Source organism: Sinocyclocheilus anshuiensis, unplaced genomic scaffold (genome assembly GCF_001515605.1).
Source record: "Sinocyclocheilus anshuiensis isolate Anshui unplaced genomic scaffold, SAMN03320099.WGS_v1.1 scaffold294, whole genome shotgun sequence".
In the NCBI taxonomy this organism is placed as follows: Eukaryota; Metazoa; Chordata; class Actinopteri; order Cypriniformes; family Cyprinidae; genus Sinocyclocheilus; species Sinocyclocheilus anshuiensis.
The window spans coordinates 281,110-304,270 of record NW_015544130.1 but is presented as its reverse complement, the minus strand read 5'-3'; the positions used below and the strand labels follow the sequence as shown (position 1 = coordinate 304,270).

At 41.0% G+C, this 23,161-nt stretch overlaps 1 protein-coding gene across 3 annotated transcripts in view; it reads left to right on the top strand.

Annotated features, from left to right (window-relative positions):
* Positions 1–23,161, top strand: part of bsnb (bassoon (presynaptic cytomatrix protein) b) — a 111,315-nt gene that overhangs the window by 83,971 nt on the left and 4,183 nt on the right. For 2 of the 3 annotated variants that reach the window (XM_016494595.1, XM_016494594.1), the window contains exons 4-7: positions 9,370–9,804; positions 10,394–16,639; positions 17,881–19,924; positions 20,295–21,148. In XM_016494595.1, coding sequence (XP_016350081.1) covers positions 9,370–9,804; positions 10,394–16,639; positions 17,881–19,924; positions 20,295–21,148 — 9,579 coding nt within the window. The remainder of the gene's footprint in view (positions 1–9,369; positions 9,805–10,393; positions 16,640–17,880; positions 19,925–20,294; positions 21,149–23,161) is intronic. The other variant, XM_016494596.1, reaches the window with a different exon arrangement.

The window sequence follows — 23,161 nt, the reverse complement described above, 5'->3', positions numbered from 1 at the left end:
ACTAGTTACTTTAAAAAAGTAATCTGATTACGTAACTCGCGTTACTTGTAATGCGTTACCCCCAACACTGATCCTGTGTATGCATAAACTGAATACTGTGCTTTTTTTTTGAGAGAGAACTTTTCTTTTAAGGTGATGAGATGAGTAGGCCAAGTACGGTAACCCATACTCAGAATTTGTTCTTTGCATTTAACCCATCCAAGTCTACACATACAGCAACATTTGGGTTACAAGTCCGACGCTAACCATTAGGCCACTACTCTGCCGTGCAAAGGCAAAAGACCGTAACTTCGATTTTTGTCGGAAATTAGTTATTGATATTTTTGGGACATTCAAGTCAATTTCGTTGTTTTTCCGAGAAAATAATGGGTCGTCTCAACCGTAACTTCGAAAAGCCCCGGAGAAACCAAGGCAGAACACCGTATAACACCAGTTACGGCTCTTTCACTTTGTTTGGAACGCTCAAATTGAGTTACGGCGTTCTGCCTTTGTTTAGCCGTGCGTCAAAATGAAGTTACGGTGTTCTGCCTTTTTTTACTGTCCATTAAAGTCTGCCACATTTTAATTACGGTGTAGACAAACGAATTAGATAGATCGCGATCTACCAAACAGCTCCATATAACAAAGCACTATAAAGACTAGATACCTCGGCAGCAATAGGCTACGTAATCGTGAATAACCTTTAAATATTTTTTTCTTTCTTTTTGTAATGCAGATTATTCACCAGGCTGACAGTTGGACGTGTGTGGACTCGAATGCCGTAGCTAGCATAATCAATCATAAAATCAGTAGCCTACTAACAGTTCGCAATTAAATCCATATCCCGATAAAATAAATCCATGCGATGAACGTCATCAGAGATGTTTAATCCACAAGCATTCTGAGCATTATTCCTGCTTGATGGCATTCACATCAATCCACAAGTCGTTCTTTTAGTTTAGGCTATTTATTACAATATAAAAGCAATTATGCTATGTCTAGCATTCTTTTACGTTAATGAGCATAGCAAATAAATTGGTATCCACGGTATCCACTCACATATTTAACTTTTAGTCTGCTTGTTACGGTCAAAAAAAAAAGATTAATACAGTCACATTACTATATGCAATAGCCTATGAGATAGCCCATGATCACTAGATTTTATACAGGTGTTACTATAACGATTTTGTAAATGGTGATCAGCAACCAAATATTGATAATGTGGAAGTTACTGTCTTTTGCCTTGGTGTGACTTCTCACGTTTTCCAGACAGTGCAAAGGCAGAGTACATTAACTTCAAAATAGGGGTAAAAATCAAGTAAACACAATTTTTGAATGTAGATAATTTTCATTACTAAAACATCTAATTGTTAAATTTATAGTGTCCTAACTATAATTAATTTGGCTGGACAAGTAAAAAACTTTAAAGTCATTTTTCTCAGTTTCACACTCTAGCGAGTTAAGGTCTTTTGCCTTTGTAGGGCAGAACTGTCCACAAACAGTGTGGGATGAGTTATGCACTTAAGTTTAAAACTTGGGGGTAAGAGTTTGTTCAAAATGCTTCTGAGCAATAGTAGTGACCACTAATTAAATATAGATTTATTGTGATTACTTTAAACAGTCTGGCATGTTTCATAGCTGTCTGATCAGATGAAAAAAAAAGTGTAATCTTATTTGAATGTACTGTATTAAAGATATCCCTGATACTATATCAAATTATGTTTAAAAGACTCTGGAGCCTTTGCATAATTTTGAGGATTCTGGACATAATCACTCTGTATTTCTGATATAGAAAGCATTGCAGCCATCATGAGATTATGTAAGAGATTGTCTTATGTAAATCTTGTATTCACAGTGATGAGCTAATTTAATTTGTAGACTGTAGATGGCTCTGTTTGTCTGGAATAAATTGTAGAATTTTGACTGAAATCTCAGACATGAAAGTTAAACCTCTGTGATTGTAAAATTTTAATGTCAAACCTCAAAATTTGAATGTCACAATCTCTAACTTTAACTTATATGTAAATGTAATTTATGCCTTTCTGTACACTTAACCAAAAAAGGAACACTATAATTACATTATTCTATATTTAGCACACACTTCTTATCCCAAGTGACTTCTTGTGTTTTTTTTTTCATAGACCATTCCTCTTAGAGCAAGGGCATAGTGGTTATAGCTCATAAATCATCACTTCTGGGGTTGAACCTATAACCTTCGAGCTACCATCCTTATTTATAAAGTTGCTTTGGATAAGTGTCTACAGAATGAATAAATGTAAATGTATTTTATCTAAAATTTCTCCTAAATGCAGTTATTCTCAGATCAGTGGCTACAAAAACATAGAATTTTGCCATTCCATCTGTAAGAGCCAATTTTATATGTCAATAATTTGTATTTTTTAATTAATTTGTTAATTTGTAATTTGTGTTGATTTGCAAGTAATGACCTAAAGTATAACTTCTGTAACTTTCTTTGAGGGGCAATTTTGATATTTCCTATGTATAATTTCAGTTCTGTTTCTTTAACGGCCATGCACGGGCTGTGAGAGTAGGAATAGGTGCGTGCAGGAAAATAAGGGAGAAACAGTTTTCTTACCGTCTTGCTGTCATTTATGGATAAACTTGTGTTTAAACGTTTAAGGAAACACGAGTTAAAGGAATTACAAGTGCAATATCATGGGATATAAGAACCAACTGGATTTTGTAATTTTGTGTTTTGATTAAACTCGCATTTTGTTACGGACGTTTGACTGACTTCTGTGATGAGTAAGAAACCCTTTTTCCTGCCACTTTAAGTTAATCCAGTACTTTGCATCTACATAAATTGTAAGAAAACTTCTCCTTTTCGTCCGAAACGAGCAATATTTTTGTTTTACGAGAGGATTATCTAGTGATTCACGCATCATCAGACATGATACTTGGATTATAATGGACTATCACGGTTGAGATCCTTTGATGGCGTTTGGATTACACACTACGGATTATCTGTTCGGACTTTGGTGAACTTTTACCGTTTTTTTTTTGTACGTTTTGGGGATATTATTGGACGTTGAATATTATTGAACTTTGCTGCGTCATGGACCTGCCATGTTTGCGCCTCCACACAGCATCGCAAGAGGGCGATCTCATCTGCTTTCGTGATGAACACAATGCGCGCATTGAACACGAATATTGATTACTATGGAAACAGAGGAAGGGAACACGGTCTCTAAAAGAGTGCCGAAGATGACTGCTAAAGCGCAAGAGGAACGGCTTAACCAGCTGATGGGGACTAGAAAAGCCAAGCTGGGACATTTAACAAGGCAAATGAGAGAAATTGAAAATATGCTTGAGGACTCTGGTAATGTTGACACTGTGTATAAATGCATAAATGGTGAGTTTGCACAGTCCTTTCTTGCGTTCCAAGAAATGAATAATGCAACCAGAGAACTTATGTCAGATGATGAGGCGTATTTAGATCAGTTACACTGGTTTGAACCTAAGTCTCAAGCAGTTAAGCACTTTGTAGACAAGGTCAAAGACTGGATTGAAAGAGTAAAACTCCAATCCAAAGAGGCAGAGCAATGTGATGCAGAGGTTGAATGTACTGACAGTGCCTCAATGGTTATTTCTTCTTCACAACTTCCCCTCTTTCCGAAAAAATCTACTAGTCAAGTGGCCTTGAATGTCATCTACTGCTTCTTCTAGGCTGAGAATTGAAGCTGAAAAGGCAGAGTTGTTGACGCGAGCTAATGCTTTGAAACAGAAACAAGAGCTTGAGAGGCAGGAGGCTGAGCTCAAAGCAAAGAAGGAAAATTTAGAGCTCCAAACTGCTATTGCTGCGGCTGAAGCCAAACTTCAGATTTTGTCCATGTATGAACCAGTGAACGTAGTGTTTCTGATGCATCTGGTAGTGCAGCAAGGGCTGCCACAATGGCAGAAAATCTTAAAGCTACATTTGATAAAGTGGTACGTCCAAAAACACATTTTCGTGAGTTAGCACCTGTTGCTGATGCAGTTCCAACAGTCAGTGATGGGCAGCAGGATTTTGCTAGATCACAGCCACCAACGACAGATATGAGCATTCCTGCACGTTGATACAGGAAGTTTGTTCAACATCACAAGTTGCGAGAGGAATACTGGATTCCAAAAGCGCAAACGGCCATCAGAAAAATGATGTCTCAATGTACTGTTTGTAAACGCCAGCGCAGCATTACAGGCAAACAACTCATGGCTGACCTTCCCCGTGACAGACTTTTGCCAGATGAACCCCCATTCACAAATGTAGGCATTGATTATTTTGGCCCATTTTAAATAAAAAGAGGGAGAACATTGATTAAAATATATGGGGTAATCTTTACTTGCCTGACGTTAAGAGCTGTTCACATGAAACCCTTTTTCCTGCCACTTTAAGTTAATCCAGTACTTTGCATCTACACCAACTCTGTTCCCTGCTTGGCCAAGTGCATTGATTTGTGATATACACTTTTTATTGCTTGATTTGGCATTACATGTGGTTGTAGAAAATGGAAAAACAAGGTAGACTATAAACAAATAGAATTCATTTCACATGGCAAGACAAATGCAACTCTTTTCAGTCAGTTGTGCAGACTACACTTACTGGGTATGTAAAAATGCATCAGTTCTTGCTTTCAAAATCCATATAAGCAAATCTTTCACAGCCTTAGACTGACATGTTTTCTTGCAGCAAGCAGCCTGGTAGAGAAAAAGTGAGTTTTTCTTGGATGTCGATATGAAAGAGTGACAAGAAACACCATGTGTGGAGTTTTTTTGTCATTTGGGTGCTGTTAATATTTGTAGTGAAACCTTCAGTGTGTGTCTTGCTTCAAAATCTGTATAATCAATTCTAATAAACCTGCCTAACTGTGATAAATTCTGCTTGCACACATTAAACATACAAACATTCATAGTTCTTTCTCTCGCTTTCTGTCCCCTCAATCTCAAAGAGATTGATTTTTTGGCCCGTGTGTTTTTCCCATTGAGCGTTGAGTTGCAGAGTTTTATGTAAAGCGCTTCAAAGGCAAAGGCCTTACACCCACTATCTCTTAAAGTAAATCTTTTAAGAGCTGTACACCTCTCTGCCCTTCACTACGGAGTTTAAATGACTAAACTGATCTGCTAACACTTTGATCTCTCGCGTTTTCATTTTTCTACCTGTCTTTTTATTTGCTGAGCTGCGTGTAATGGTTTGTGAATAGGGACCAGTACTTGGCATGTTTTTGTAACAGGAGGGAGGATGCTTTAGAAAACAATCTAATCTATATGCTAATCATTAACAGTGATCATTTGCATTTACATGAAGATATTTTTTATAGGGAAGACTCATTTTAGTCTGAGAGATGTATACCGTGTCTACTGAACATGAGTGGTGTGTAAAATTCAAGACCCTTGAATTCCATTGTGGTTTCACTTCTAGCAGAGCTTCATTTTCCCCGTCTGTATTAAAATGATTTACTTACAAATGCCATACAAATGCCGTATTACTATTGTGAGATGGCGTGCAGCTTTGATTCTCCCAGCACTGGCAGACTCAAGCCGTTGTGGTGCAGTATAAAGCAGTCATGTAGATGGTTTTGATTTAATCTAGCAAATTTTTTCAGATTTTAACTTTTGAGACATTCAGATGCATGCAGCGATTTATAAGGAAAGTGGTTTATGTAACATTTGGAATCTATTGAATGCAAAGTTTATCCCAGCAAGCAAAACATTCAAGTCTGCACCTGCTTGATGGCAACATCGAAAGACACTGTGAACTAGGAGCAAAAATCACAGACACACAGTAACACAGGTATGCAATTAGCTAATTCAGGTCCTGTGGATTTACTAAATAATGTTAGCAAACATTTATTGTTGTTCACAGTAGTGTAGTTAAGCAAGCAATCTTGAACATTATTTTACAAAGCAACTGTCCTGGCCTTGGAACCCATTAATCCAGGTATTTCCTAAATACTTGGGTAGTGCATTGGTATAAAGTTTAACCATGTTATTCTTTGGCATCCAATATGCCAGTAGAATTGTTGATAGTTAGATTGTTTAAATGTATATTGCTTCATTTAAATTGCATACTTCCTATGCAGATTTACCTTTTTATTAGTGATTAATTTAAAAATCTGCATGATTAGCAAAGATCATATACATTGAAGTTATTATTAAGGCTAAAAGGCCTGAATTTAGGCCTTAATTTGTCTTGGCCTTGTAACTTGAGTCTTTTCCATCATTACCTGAGACTCGAAAGCGAAAACCTGAGATTTGACTTTGAATTGCAAATCAAACTAGAATTGTCCTCAGTAAGATCTCATGTCCAGTAAGAGCTGACATTGCATCTGTGGTTTCCATGCTCACTGAAACTCAAATGTACACAGAAAATACTACATTATTAACATTATTCTTTTTTTTTTCATTTTATTCTATTTCAGAGGCCTCTCCCATTTTTTTCAACCCATTATTAATTAACCTCTAAAGCCAAAGGTGTCATAAATTCAGATTTTTGAATGCAAAAAAGACTGTTTTAGAAATCAACCATTCATGTAAATTCGGCCAGTCCAAATGAGTCACAGCTTTCACAAATCATTTGCGTTGAAATTACAGTTACAGTTTTTCTTGGGCTTTCTTCACAGGCACACACTGCATTACTACCTTTGCTTTGTTCATTATGCTAAAAGCACACCTCAGAAATGACTACACTCACACAACGTCCATTTCACTTCAACACACCATATAAAAAGCAGAAAGGCACAGATGGCAGAGCATTTTGTGAGCTTTGCACAAGCATTGAGTGAACGCTGCACCTGTTTATATTTAGCTTCAGTGTGGAGCACTGGGGGGGATGTAGAATCAAAATGAAAAGGCGTCTGTCTCGCATGGCAGAACCTTTCCTTTTCTCAGCCTCTCCCCAGATTTCATCCTGACCCGCTCTAGCAGTCAAGCAAAGCTGTGCACATACATTTTGTCTGAATTTTGTTAAAAGCAGAGCTATTTACTTACCACAAAGAGCTTCTTTCTATACTCACCAGCTTGGCTTTGGAGATTTTAATGGCATAATTTGTATGAAGTTACAAGTTATACATTTAGGACTTATTACTATTGCAATTACTTTGTAGAACGCCAAAACCTTTGTATTTAACTTCAGCATAAAATCCTATAGATTTCCACTTATGCATCCCACTCATATGCCAGGACTAAAATATGATAGAAAATGGTGGTGGTTGGTTTTTGTCTTTTGCCAGTAAGCAACCACCTAGAAACATTAGCAACTGCTTAGCAATGCCTTAGCAACCACCCAACACACCTTTGGATGATGACTTCTATTTTGGCGCAGTTTACATAAGTGAGCAATTTCTGATGCAAGTTTGTGGTATGTTTGTGTATGCTTTGTGCACCTGAGATCAACAAGCAGTACACCCCATGGGATTCTGTCCCGATCTACACTGATGCAACTGCTTGTACATCAACCTGAGTCACCAAACCTCAATCACTGAATAGAAACAAAACCCAGCAAACAATTCCAAAAGGTATTGTGAAAGTAGAGAAGTCTGACAGGAAAATCAAGAAAACAGCGGCACAGCAAATTGAAAATGATCTCTTTCATATTTAGGACTCGGAGAACTATTACTGTTTATTTGCTGTACTCATGAGACTCATTAAACTTAGTGAGAACTTCTGTAGTCTCTTATAACAGTATATCTGAATGGTTTTGGTGTTCTTTCTTTTGAAATTATCTGTAGACCCATGGCTGTGAAAGAGAATAACTTTCAGTAGATGTTTCATTTTATGTCGGTGTACTATTTGCTGCTATGGTGAATATTTTCTGTGATGATGCAGAAGGAATTACTGGCTCAATGCTTTAGTGAGTTTTACTATAAAAATGCAAATGATTTTTACTTTATAGTTCATCTAGCAATGCAATTGGGTTTAACTGGTTTTATGAGATCATACTGTCAGTGTCTATAATTTTGTTTATCACGCTCTATGAAGTCATCTGTCCTAGATGTCAGTTTGTATATTCCTGGTGTGTTTTTTTGTTATTTTTTATTTTGTTATTTTATATAGTCATTATAGATCACGCACTGCACAACAAGTGTTTGCCACATGTAATTCTGAGCATTGTTCTAGAAATGAAAAGCTGTTATGTGATTCATCCAATAATTTGTGAGCTCTTGGTCCAAATTCAAAAGCAAAATGATTTCTTAAAGGGATAGTTCACCCAAAAATGAAAATTTTGTCATTAATTACTCACCCTCATGTTGTTCCAAACCCGTAAGACCTCCGTTCATCTTCGGAACACAAATTAAGATATTTTTGATGGAATCTGAGAGCACTCTGACCCTCCCATAGACAGCAAGGATCCTTACACAAACAAGGCCCAGAAACATAGCAAGGACATCGGTAAAATAATCCATGTGACATCAAGGGTTCAACCGTAATTTTACAAAGCTACGAGAATTCTTTTTGTGCGCAAAAGAAAAAAAATAACGACTTTATTCAACAATTCGTCGCCCCCGCGTCACCCTAGCGCCATTTTGGAGAGTATCCACTGAACGTAAATTGCGTATGCTGTTTTGTGTCAACTGTGCCACACAGATACGCTGTTTACGTTGTTTACGCTTTGAACGAAAACAACGGATCCGCGTGGCGCAGCTGACATAAATAAAGAATAAAGTCGTTTTTTTTTTCTTTTGCGCTCAAAAAGTATTCTCGTAGCTTCGTAAAATTACGGTTGAACCCCTGATGTCACATGGATTATTTTACCGATCTCCTTACTACGTTTCTGGACCTTGATCGTGTAAGGACCCTTGCTGTCTATGGGAGGGTCAGAGAGCTCTCAGATTCCTTCAAAAATATCTTAATTTGTGTTCCGAAGATGAACGGAGGTCTTACGGGTTTGGAACGACATGAGGGTGAGTAAATAATGACAGAATTTTAATTTTTGGGTGAACTATCCCTTTAATGATCATATGTTTATTGTCTCACACTCCTAAAGCATTTAATTAAATGCTTTGTGATTTTGAATACACAGGAGCCTCCTGCTGTGGATGGTATCAGCCATCATTCTGAGCTTGTGTGTCTTACTGGACTTAACAGAGGCTAAATAATTGTGTGTGTTAAACACTGTGGCTTTGAAGAGAATCAGCAAGGCCTTTGAGAAAAGGCCTTTGAGGCCTTGGCCAGGACCCAATTATGCTTGCTTGCTCGGCTTGACCAAATCCCTTTTAAATTACAATAGTAGTGTGACAAAGGCAGAGAGAGTGCAAGAGAATGCCAGTGAGGGCGAGTGATGTGATAAATCACATGTAATCTGACTATTGACACTTTAACCTTGTCTACAGTTTTTTCCCCTTTATATCTCAATTGTTTCCTTGTACTTATTACATGTTTTCCTTTCATTTTCAGAAGAAAGAATGGCTGTGTTTGACATGCCAGACCCAGAGAGCAATGTCAGGGAGCTTAGAGGATATTCCTCCTCCTGTGCCATCATCCGTTGGATCTCCCCGACTACCAGGCCCAGCCAATCAACAACAGCAGCGAGGGCCCAGTCAGCAAGCTGCGCTGAGACCTACCGGCCCTCAGCAGCAAAAGCCACCTGGTGCCCAAGTAAGTGGTCCTTTTTCTCCAGTAAAGCAAGGGGCGCCACAATCCAAGGGCCCCTCTCAACAATTTCCTGCAACTAAGGCTGAGACAGAAAAACAAGATCAAGGCATTAACAAGAAACAAGCTATGTTCAAAACAGAAAAAGAGGGGGACATCAAAGCAACATCTAAAAAGGGAACATCGGATAAAAAAGATGAGAAGAAAAGTAGTGGCAAGCAGAAATCTAAACACGATAACGTGAGTGGCCCTCCGTGTCCTCATCACCACTGTCTTTGTCCTTCATAACAGATCACTTCAGCATTCTATGATGGGAATGTTATATGTTAAATAATATAACCAATGTCATCTGTACTCAAAAATGGGTTAAAAAATGAACAGTCTCAGTGGTTAATCACTATTTCCAGTGCCTGATGGTTACAAGAGCACAGTGATGAGTCAGCATGATTTGTAAACTTTGTCTTACCCATTACAAAGAACTGAAGTTACAAATAGCCTCATGTAACCATTTAATGAGACATACACTATAAGTATTTCCAGAGTTATCATGTGTTAACATATGCATGCCATGTATATTTACATCATTAACTAGTATTATTTATAGCATACTTTTACATTTACTACAATTTTCAGGTTTTTCCGGATTTAGATTCACTTTTGACCTCATCCCCTCCAGGTTTTGCATGCTTGTCTAATGTGTGCCATTTGCATGTTTTGTATATTGGGATTAATAAACTGTTCTATATGTTAGTTGACTTTGTAAATCTTTCAGTATAATTTAAATGATCATATGACATATGACCTAATGCAGTGTCCTCTGCATTTACAGGATTCCAACAAGTCTAGCACACAGAGTCTGAGTGATACAGGCTACTCCTCTGATGGTATATCCAGCTCCCAGAGTGAGATTACTGGCTTGATCCAAGAGGACTCTATGAAGCTCAGTGAGAGGGGGATTTTTGACCAACGCAGCCCCCCAAGTCCATCTGAACTAACAAAACTGGAAAGTTCAATGCGACCTCTGTTGGAGTCACATACAGCCACTGACCAAGGACAGCATCGTGATGGAAGAGACACAGCAGAACAGCAGAGACCTCGATCTCTGTCTATAACACAAGATCAGGAATATGAGTCTGATGAGGAAGCATCGGATGATCTCAGTTGTAAATTACGACATGATTATGTGGAAGACAGTAGTGAAAGTGGCCTTTCTCCATTACCACCCCGACAGAAGAAGTCACAGAAAAACCTGACTGATGAGGAGTTCATGAGGAGACAGATTCTGGAAATGAGTGCAGATGAGGAAGACACCGCAGATGTTGAGGGCCACGTGAAGACAAAAAGGAGCCATAAACACAGCGGAGATCTAGGAAATGAGAGACGTCGCCTGACGCAGCAATCTAGCAGTTTTGAAGAAGAAATTAAAAGCACTGATAGCTACAAATCGGGTGAAGCGGATGACATGATGGCCTCACAAGGTGGTCTGAGACGATTTAAAACTATTGAACTGAATAATACAAATAGCTATAATCGTGACATGGAACTCAGCACAGATCATGACCTCAGGGAGCCTGAGCTTGAGATGGAAAGCCTTACTGGGTCACCTGAAGAAAGGTCCAGGGGAGAATACTCATCAACCCTCCCTGCAACCACACCGAGTTATACCTCTGGAACTTCTCCAACCTCTGTGTCATCAATGGAAGATGATAGTGATAGCAGTCCTAGCAGAAGACAAAGGCTTGAGGAAGCAAAGCAGCAAAGAAAAGCAAGGCATCGATCCCATGGTCCACTATTGCCCACCATTGAGGACTCCTCAGAAGAAGACGAGTTGCGAGAAGAAGAGGAACTTCTGAGAGAGCAGGAGAAGATGAGAGACTTAGAGCAGCAAAGGATTCGCAGTACAGCCAGAAAAACTAAACGGGACAAAGAGGAACTGAGAGCGCAGAGACGGAGAGAGAGATCGAAGACACCTCCTAGTAACCTTTCACCCATTGAAGATGCATCACCAACAGAGGAACTCAGACAAGCTGCTGAAATGGAAGAACTACATAGATCATCCTGCTCAGAATACTCTCCCTCCATGGATTCAGAAGCTGAAGGATTTGAAATGGGTTCAAAGCTGTACAAGTCTGGCAGTGAATATAATTTACCTACATTTATGTCTTTGTACTCTCCAACAGAAAAAACTTCTGCTGTCTCTCTATCTGCGGCAGAGAAATCATTAAAAAGTGCTGAAGAGGTTTATGAGGAAATGATGCGAAAAGCAGAGATGATGCAAAAGCAGCAACGTGCACCAGGAAGACAAGGACAACAAAACCAGGAAAGATTCCTTCAAACAGACAAGAAACATCATTTAGATTCTGGAACAACTTCTTTGAGTCCAGGTACAAGTCCTACCCAGATCTCAGCTCCAGTTTCATTCTCTGGAAATGATCCTTCAGGAAGAGGGACACAAAGAGTACATGCTACACAACAAAGTCAAGTTAGAATAAGCAACCAAACCTCCAAAGGAAGCCATGTTACTGGCTCCCCACAGTCTCAAGTTAGGCAGCCTGCTCCCACACAGCCTCAAGGAAGACCTGGTGTTCAGGGGAAAGTACAGGGTCAAGTGCCGGATCCTGGAGCGTCCTCCTTAACATCAAAGATGTTCTCATATCTTAAAGGCTCAAGTCCTTCCACATCCCCTTCCACTTCTCCCACACAAAGTCCAACACGTGCCCCTGCACCTTGTACAACTTCTACAGTGGCACCTACTCAGACTTCTCAGATCCCTCATAGAGCTGGGGCACCACGTCTTTCAAGACAGCAGTCCTCCCAAGATTCCCCTGCTATGGTATCAGGAACTAGCAGTCAAACCAAACCAGTGACAGTGAATTCCTCCACCTCACCTTTATCCTCACCAACAAAAGACAGCCAACAGACAATTTATCAGACTCAACATGCAACAACAAAGTCACCCACATCACCACAAAAATATCCAGCTCACCCATCACCTCAACATAGCTTGCAAAGGACACAGATATCGGAAAGAGTTAGCGTGGCTGTGAGCACTGCCACCTCTGCTGGTTCCCAAAGTAGTGGATCTCTTCCAGTGGGAAACATATCCTTGTGTAGAATCTCCACAGTACCTGGTACCTCAAGAGTTGTAGAGCAAGGCTCAGTTGGTCCATGTAGTAATATAGTGGATCTTAGAGCACCAATGAAGCCTGCACCAATTATCATGACAGACCAGGGTATGGACTTAACATCTCTAGCTTCTGATACACGTCGATATTCACTTGATACAGAAACACCACCAAGCCGTCATACTGCTGTACAACCTCTTATTATGAATCTAAATGCACAGGCACAACCTCTGGTGTCAACAACTACACCAACAACTGTAAGTGTGACTGTGGCAGCATCCATGTTCATATCACAGCCAAAACAACCAGTCGTTTATGGAGATCCTTTACAGAATAGAGTCGACTTTGGTCAAGGAGTTGGATCTGCAGTCTGTCTGACCCAGACCAGGCCAATTATCACAGATCCATCCATTCCAAAAATTGATGCTTGTCTGGAAAATTTAGGCATTCAACAGCAACAACTTCAGAAGCAGCAACAGAAGCTTCAGCAGCAACAAGAGCTCCTTGAGCAACAGCTCCAGCAGCATCAACAAAATGCATCTTTTGCCCGGTACAACTTAGCTAATCAAGTGCAGCCAATATTGTTGAAGAAGGACTTGGTCGTAAGCCAGAACACTTGTGGAGGGACCCAAACAGCAGTAAGCTCTATTCCCAAGATATCTCCGCTACCTCCACCACCATTATCATGCTCTGCGTCTACCACCCCTACACTTGGTCATGACATATATGGTGGGGTGGCTTTGGAACTAAAGAATAAGCCTGCTGTAATGAATCTCTCCACAGGAAAGCCCCAGGTAATGATGGTGCAGTTGGATGAGAATAGCACTCAACGAGGTACAGTGACCCAGCTTGTTAAAAGAGAGGAGCCGCCTCCACCAGTAGAAGTTCTAGATCTCACTGGACAGATTAAACCAGAGAATCAGTTAGCTTGCTGTGACGTTGTCTACAATTTGCCATTTGCAGGTAGTTGCTCAGGTCCTTTTGCTCAGAGAGGTAAAACAGCACCATCAGATCCTTCTGCAGAGCCATCCCAAGCACCTGGAAAAGATGTCTACCAAACAGTAAACATACAAGCATCTGCAGATGAACGCAAATCTTTTACCTTGTCTCCTCCCGGACGACTTCCACCATCAATGTCAGACAACAATTTAGCAGGTTCAAGTCTCCAATATTATCAGAGGACTGACCCTGGGGACCTAGCAGTGGATTTAAGCACCATGAAGCAGGCTTATGAGGCAGGATATCTTGGAATGGGTGCCCAATATGGATCTTACACAGATCTACGCCATCAAGGAGGTGATTCGGCTCCACCATTACCTTTGCGAAGATATGGCTCAATGTCCAATATAAATGCAGAGTATAGTTATCTTTCACGTGATCTTGGTGGTTTTCAAGAATCCAATCTTGCACAGTATAGTGCCACTACAGCCAGAGAGATTAGCAGAATGTGTGCTGCTCTTAACTCCATGGAGCAGTTTGGTAGCCGCTATACCAGTAATCCTGAGCTTCTGCAGTTTGGTGCTGGGAGAGCAGGCCCTGCAGGAAGACTTAATCTTCAACAAGGCCTAGAATCTATTAGAGCCAATCTCTTGTATGGTCCTGATGGCAGACCAACAGTACATGGTCAGACACTTACAAATTTAATCAATGCTAGACAAGCTAGCCTAAGGTCTTTGTATCCCCCTGCTGTAAGGACAGCTGATGGCATGATATATTCTACTATCAACACCCCAATAGCCTCCACCCTGCCAATCACCACCCAGCCTGCCCCTGTTCCCAATCCCATGTTAAGAGCAGTATACGGATCTTACCCTTCAGCCAGTGTAACTGCTGTACCTCTGGCTAGCCTCACCAGGTTGCCTCAAGTCACCCCAAGAATGCCTCTTAATGCCCAAGGACTTTACAGATATCCTCCTCCAAATCGATTTTCAGTAACAGCTCCAGATACTTCATCAGGAAGTGTGCCACCTTCTAGTACATCCCAGGAAGCTCCAGTTTACCTGGGAAAGCCTACAGCACCTGGCAGTATGTCAACAACTTCATCACCTAAAACTGGTCAACCTATTTCAAATTTGGGTCTGCAAGGTGTACAACCAGCTCATACAAGTACAGTGCCAGTTCAATCAGTTGGAAATGAACAGGCTCCCTTGTCTCATATTTCAGTAGATGGTACTACAACACAACTCCCAATACAGCCCCAAACTCAACCACAGTCACTAGTCAAAAGTCAGGAACAAACTCAAACTCAAAGCCAGCCACAGACACAGCCTCAAAAATCGACAGTGCCACAAAAACAGTCCCAGGCAATTACTAGAGTTTTTCCAGATGCATCTGCCAGTACCACTATAACCACATCTGCTAATATTGAGAGGGAAAAAGAAGAGGAACGATTGCGACTACAACAGGAGCAGCTCTTGCAGCTAGAGCGAGAACGTGTTGAGTTAGAGAAATTGCGTCAGCTACGGTTACAAGAGGAGTTGGAGAGGGACCGCATGGAACTCCAGAGGCACCGAGAGAAAGAACATCTGCTCATGCAGCGGGAGATACAAGAGCTACAGACCATCAAGCAGCAGGTTCTTCAGCAGCAGCAAGCTGAAAGGGAAACCCAGCTTGTGATGCAAAGAGAGCAGTTGGCACATCAAAGGATGCAGCTAGACCATATTCAGTCCCTACAACAGCAACTCCAGCAGCAGCTTGAAGACCAAAAGAGGCAGAAAACAGCAGCCATTGAAGCAGCAGCAGCTGCTGCAGCAGCAGAGGCGGCAGCTGCTTCGGCGGCGGCTGCAGCAGCAGCTACGACAGCTCAAGGGGCAATTCAAGGTGTAATGGTTGGTGCAACGACACCTCAAACCATCTCAATTATCTATGATCAGGGTGGTAGAATTATTCCACAAGAGGGCCAGAGTGTGCAGATCTTGCCATGTGCTGATGGGCAGGTGGTCCAGGCTGTGGTGTCCACTAGGCCTTTGCACAGCTCTTCTTCAGAGATGTCGCTTAAAAATAGTGAAGATCAGGGAGATGGTCGGATTATGAAGAAACAAAACTCTATGCCTCGTTTGAGGAATGGGTCAGAGGATGAGTCATGCAAGAGAATTGCAGATTGCAGTGTCCAAACTGATGATGAAGACACAGAGGATAAACTCATGTCTCGTCGTCGTAGAACTAGACGTATAGCTGACTGCAGCGTTCAGACAGATGAAGAAGACCAGGGTGAGTGGGACAGTCAGCCAATACGCCGCAGACGTTCAAGATACTCCAAGCACTCTGAACCAACTGCAGAGACTAAGAGTGATGCATCTAAATCTAGCATTGCCATTCAGACCACTAATGACTCCTCATGTCAGACTGAGTCAGACCAGTTGGGTAGAATCTCTCCAGCCATCCACATCACCATGGCTGAAACATCAAAGGTTGAACTTCTTCACTACATATCTGCTCCAGAAAGAACCCATAAGGGAGAGAGTTTAGCCTGTCAAACTGATCCAGAGGCACAATCCCAAGGAGTTGTTGCTCCTCAGCTTAGTGTTCCCACTACTGTTAGTCCCTATTCCACTAGTCTGCAATTAGTTGGTGCCACGCCAACCAAGTTTGAAAGGAGAAAGCCAGACCCATTAGATATTGGATACCAGCAAGCTCAGCAGCAAAATGAATCTCCTTCCCATCAGCCTCCCAAATCTCCACAAGTGCTGTACTCTCCAGTCTCTCCGTTGTCTCCCCATCGTATGTTGGAGACTACCTTTACTTCCAGTGAGAAGCTTAACAAGGCACATGTGACTCCCCAACAAAAAGCCTTCACTGCAGAGTCACCACAAAGGCATCAGACTATTCCGAGGCCCATAAAGAGTGTTCAGCGGTCCATATCAGATCCTAAGCCTCTCAGTCCAACATCAGAGGACCCAGCCAAGACCAAATTCTCCTTATACCAAAGTCAAACCAGCCCAGCAAGCCAGGTATGGAACCATTTCATTACTTGCAAAAAATGTAATTACTATACAGTTTTCTTTTGTTGACTACAAAACTACAGCTTGTAAATATTAATTTCAGAAAATTCCATTCCCATTATTACTATATTTATATGCAGCAATGTATAATTGTATAGACTTTAATACTCCTGGTAAACAATTGTTTTGTTTTAATAAGGTGTAGGGTGGACAGCACCAAACCTATCTGTTCACATGAAAAGCAATATAAATCAAATAGTATAAAATAAATATAGTTATTTAGTTCTCCATGTATTTTTTAATTTACCATTCTTTCTCTGCTTTATCTTTACCTTTACACACACACACACACACACACACACACACACACACGCACACACACACACAGAAAAACTGCTATATCTGGCAAAGCCTTAGAAATGCTAGAGGCTGGCACAAAATGTAGGCATACTGGGTCAGCCCTGCTGTCTTCCGGCTTGTCAGCAGCTGGTCAGAGAGGTCTGAGTCTTGCATTCTCAGTTTGATTCCTGTCTAAGGAATGCGCAGGCTTGTGCATTTAAAGAACTATACAACAGCTAAAAGGAAGCTATTTCTTCTGTCTCTTCATCCAGTGTGTTTTAACTGAATTTCTTTAATGGATTATCTAACTTCACAGGTATACAGATGTTTTTTGTTTGTTATATGATATTTTAATGTTTATTTCTTGTAAACTGAAAACTAATTCTTGTGTTAACACTAAAATATTAGGTACACCAAAACTATTACAGCTAAATAGGATTGTAGCCATTTTTATCCATGTATAATATATTGCCTGATTGATTCTGAAACGACTAGTCATTTATAAAATAGTATCATAGATATATTTATAATTGGTTGACAAAATAGCTGTTTAGTTTTTGAGTGTGCTTGCAATATCTTGTACAGTAATGTTTTTATTTTTAGTTCGGTTGGTTTTCTGAACCTCAAGTGCATTGTATGCCCCAAAATTCCTCTGAAGGATTTATGAAAAATGAAAGAGATAAATACTGTAATACAGAGTGATACACTGTGATACAACTGTGTCTGTATGCAGTATGTATAATATATTTAACAGATTTACCTAATTTGGTTATTATTATTATTTCCTTTTTAAAGTATTAAGGAAAATGGTAGTAAATGTTTGTCTGCTGTCATTTTAATCAATCTCTAACATGTCTGCTTTCCTTTGTCTGCTGTCATTTTAATCAATCTCTAACATGTCTGCTTTCCAGATGTCTGCCTTGCAGCAGCAGAACGCAATGATGAGAAAGGTGAAGAGAACTCTCCCCAGTCCCCCTCCAGATGAGACACCTGTACCGATTGTAACACCAGCAATTCCCCATATATACACTTCTCCCGGAGCATCCCAGAGGGTTTTGCCACGTCCTGTACAAGGTGCAATGAAGGCAGGCTTGCTGAGTGAACTGAAAGCCGTAGAGCAAGAATCCACCAAATTACGTAAACAACAGGTAGAGTTAGAGGAAGAGGAAAAGGAGATTGATGCTAAGTTGCGATGCTTGGAACTGGGCATCACTCAGCGCAAGGAAACCAGGGTTAAAGATAGAGAGAGGCGAGAGTTTGCATACCTGCGATGCATGGGGGATGCACGTGACTACATGTCAGACAGTGAGCTGAATAATTTGCGACTAGCTGGGGTAGCACCAGGCACCTATGAAGAAAATGGAATGTTGTCACGCCCAAGTACAGCACCTCTTAACCAGTTTACTACTGATTTGAATGCATCTCAGTACCCTCCTACCTCCTCATATGTTCCATATCAATATCCACAGGCCCAGCCCACACCCACACAACCACCCACTGCAGCCTATCAGCAGATTGGGTTTCAGACAACACCATATCCAACCTCCTCACAGCCCCAGCCTGGAACCTTCCAACCTCATCCTCCTCAACCTTCATCCTATCAGACCCCAGGGCCATACCAGACTCATAGCTATGGTCAGCCTACTTATGAGTCTGATCTTGGTTTGCAGCAGTCCAGTCACCAGGGATTCCAACCACCCCCTGCACCTTTACCAGGGCAGACCCTACCTTATCCTGCACAGAGCATGTCCTTCCAACCCCACGCAGACATGCTTTCTGCCTATCAAAGGCCAAGGCAAACCTCTCTTGCTGATCTTGAACAGAAGCTACCCACAAACTATGAAGTTATCAGTAATCCTTCATTTCCAATAGCAACATCAGCTCAAGAAACTGGATTTAGTGGTGTCTATTCCTCACCCCTGAACAATGCTTATGGTCAGTATCGCCCCTCTGACCAACCTCTGACTGAACGTATCCCAAGTCCATCATCAGGATATGTAACAGATGGTGTCTATGCCACAAATCTAGAACAAAATATCCCCAGAAATTATGTCATGATTGATGATATCAGTGAACTTACAAAAGAAAACATGGGGTCCGCTGACATGTCACGGGTAGGTTATGGAAGTGAGAATGGCCCACGTGGACCAACTTATGGCAATGGCTCTGAGAATTTATATGGAAGAACTTCAAATACTTATCAAAGTGCAGTAGACAGCCATGGACATTCAAGTACCACTGTAAGTGGTGGTACGGGTTATTATTATGATGACTATAAGCATTCATCCCGTAGCAGTGGAGGAATGGGAAGCCAAAAACACTCATCCAAAAATTTGGCACCTGCTGTTTCATCCAAACGTAGCAAACATAGGAAGCAAGGCATGGAACAAAAGATATCCAAATTCTCTCCAATTGAAGAAGCTCGAGATGTAGAGTCTGATCTAGCCTCCTACACCATGACAACATCAACAGGTGGTAGTTGCACTGTGGTGTCCAGGACTGGCGTGAAAAAGAGTTATGATCAACAGAAGTACTACGGATCAAGAGAGGTTTTGGAAGAGGATGATCGTCTTTATGGATCCGGACGATCAAGGTCTACAGGTTATGGTATGGATAAAATTTCCTCCAGAGATTCAAGTGGTTACCGAAGTAAGTCTTATGAGAGGGACGCAATGGAAAGATCACAGAGGGGCACACATGGTCGTAGTGGCCGTCCTTCTATGCGTACGCAGAACTCAGAGGAAGAGAGCCCCCTGAGTCCTGTTGGAAAGCCCATGGGAATTGGTCGTGGCTCTGTGCCAGATCCCCATGATGTACGGAATCAGTATGGCTCCAGTCATTCCTTACCAGATGTACAGGACCACCATATAAGGGATATGCCTAAGAGTCATGTATATAAGCCAGATGACCCTTACCTTGCAGACGATATGCACTGTGCCGTTTCAGACAGTGAAGGTAACTGGTGCTGAATTTAAAAACTGCTTGTTAAAATGCATCCAACAATTGAAAGCTTGCATGCCAATGATCTTACCTTGAAGACAGAGAGAACAAAAGATTGGACTACTGTTGTATGTAAATGCTGTAATCAGTGCATGAAACCATATATGCCTTTTTGCATGAACTGCATGGTGTGATTCAGATGTCATTTTGTCTTTTGGTTATTCTTGTTGATGGCTGTTTTTGTTGGCTTCCTTTTCTTTTTTCTTCAACTATTTTCTTTGGGATTTGAGCATTGCATGGCTTCATTGAGTTCATATCCAGTTTTTTGCCACTGACATTCCCTATAGCTCAAAGTATTGACTTTCTCCCTTCATTTCCCAAAAAGCCTATCATTTGGGTCAGGAGGAAACAGACTGGTTTGAAAAACCACGTGAACCTCGGTCAGATCGCTCAAGACACCATGGGAGTGGAAGTCACTCATCCTCTAGCAGGAGGAGCAATGTAAAGCACACTTACCATGATTATGATGAGCCTCCTGAAGAAGACCTGTGGCCTCAAGATGAGTACGGACATCAACGACATTCCTCTTCCACCTCATCTCGGGAACACCGTCACCATGGAAGTAGTTCAGGAAGACAGTCTTCTTCCCGTCATTCATCAGATGATCCCAGGTCATCTCGTTCTTCACGATCACATCCAATAGATCCTTCCACCCGCTCAGACGGCCGTGTCACATCATCCTCCACACAGAAAAGATCCTCCGATCCACGATCTGCAAGCCCCCGAGACTCAGGAGACTACTCCCACGACCCATCAAGCCACCACCATGGCTCAAGTGGACAACGGGGGCAGAGGCAACCAGGCTCATCGAGAAGGCAGGAGCCCTCTTCAGGTTCCAGGCCACCGCAGGGTCTTGGAGAGCAGCAGCCACAATCGCAGCAAGGACAGCAGCGATCTACAGCAGGCCAGCAAATGTCTGCCAAGCAGACAGGGCCTCAGCTACCTGAGACAGGGCAGCAAGGACAACAACAACTGGGACAAACAACTCGTACACAGCAGCAGCCACCACAGCAACCCGGGCAACAGCCAGCAACCACAATGGGAGCAACTCAGTCCACAACCACAGCTGCTAGCATGGGAACAGGTACAACTCAGCAACAATCTAAGCCAGGTCAGGCTCCAGCACAGGCAAGACAACAGCCAGGAGGACCACCCACTGCCCAGCCAGCTGCTGCTATGGTGAGTTTTCAAAAATCTCTTGGTGCCTTACCATTTATGCTATTTTTAATCTGCTCCTTTAGGTAAGTTTTACATTTAATCCTTTCACATTTGGTTATAAGTGTCATGTATAACAGTGGTTCTCAACTGGTTTGGCCTTGGGACCTACGTTTTCCCATGGTCATCAAGCCGCGACTCACTTATATATATATATATATATATATATTAGGGTTGTGCCGATAGACGATAGTATCGTGTATCGATGATAGTCAAGAGATAACGACGATAGCAGATGTCTTTGTCGATAGTCAAGACAATATTAGGCTCATTCTCCTATTAATGTATTATTATTAATTATAATAATAATAATAATAATAATTATTATTATTATATGGCCCATTATAATTCGGCTATTATTATCAAATTGCACCGCTTTTTCATTCAGCACTGTATTTCACACACACACACACGCGTGCGCAAATGAGGAGCCTGTAGCCGGTGAAGTAGTCTCCAACCACAAACACAGACACATATCGTCTGCTGATCAGAGATATCGACGATAGCAGATGTCTTTGTCGATAGTCAAGACAATATTAGGCTCATTCTCCTATTAATGTATTATTATTAATTATAATAATAATAATAATAATAATTATTATTATTATATGGCCCATTATAATTCGGCTATTATTATCAAATTGCACCGCTTTTTCATTCAGCACTGTATTTCACACACACACACACGCGTGCGCAAATGAGGAGCCTGTAGCCGGTGAAGTAGTCTCCAACCACAAACACAGACACATATCGTCTGCTAGCATTTTTCCTTTTCCTTGAATAGGTTAGATCAGTGGTTCTCAACTGGTTTGGCCTTGGGACCCACGTTTTCCCATGGTCATCAAGCCGCGACCCACTTACCATATATATAATTTGTTAAAAACCAAAAACCAAGCAAATTCTTATATATTCTTATATATTTCACAAAAATTAAGTTAAGACTGTTAAGAATATGATTAATAAGGAATAAACAGCCTATAAGTTAAGGCTATTACATAGCAGGCCCAAACAAGTTTTTGTTAATACAAGTAAGTTGGTATGAGCCACCACAGTCATTTAAACATATACAAAATGACACAAAGTGAAAATAACATGGTATTTTTGGGTTATGGAAACAACAGTTACCATGGTGAATATACAATGCTAACATGAACTGTTAATGAAACGTGGAAACTGCTTCTGAATAGAATGAATATCATATTTTCATGCAAATCCTTTCCAGCTAACACACGCAGTACCAGTTATGTGATTTAAAAACATTTAGAATTACGTTTTTTGTTGCTGATGTCGTTTCTTTGGCCGTACACAGGGCCGGATTTAGGCACGTGCCTATGCGTGCTCGTCCAGGGGGGGCCCAAACACAATGAAGAGATATATAATATTTTTGTTATACTATGGGATATATACAACAGTAAAAGAACCAAAACCCCAGAAGACATTGAGCAAATAAATATAACAAATAGGGTAAAAATGACAAACTATTTCCATGTCTTCAACTTTTTTTATGTACGGAAATCACGCTTTCTTTCTCCCGTTCTCTCTCACAGACACACACACAGTACAGACAAGCACTTGCGCACACACGCGAAGACGCAACCCGGACGACCACTACTCCAAATATATGAACTTACCTGCTTTAAATATGTTTATATTTAACGTGTTCGTTTATGTCCAGTATTTAGTGTTAAACTGTTGGTCTTTAAAATAAATCTACTTTTGATTTTCACCGTTGACTGATTTTGCAGACCAGACTGATATCTTCCGTGCATCGATGCGGCAAACATGTCACAGGACGCGTGGTCCTAGCGATGTATGACTGTTGTATCCGAATATATATGATCTATCTTTTTAAAATATTTTTGTATTTAACACGTTAGTTTATCAGTATGTTTGAAAGTATATTATTTAGATTCATGGTGCTTCCATAGGCTCCCTCTCTCTCGCGCGCGCGGTTTAAAACACCAAATAGATATGAAA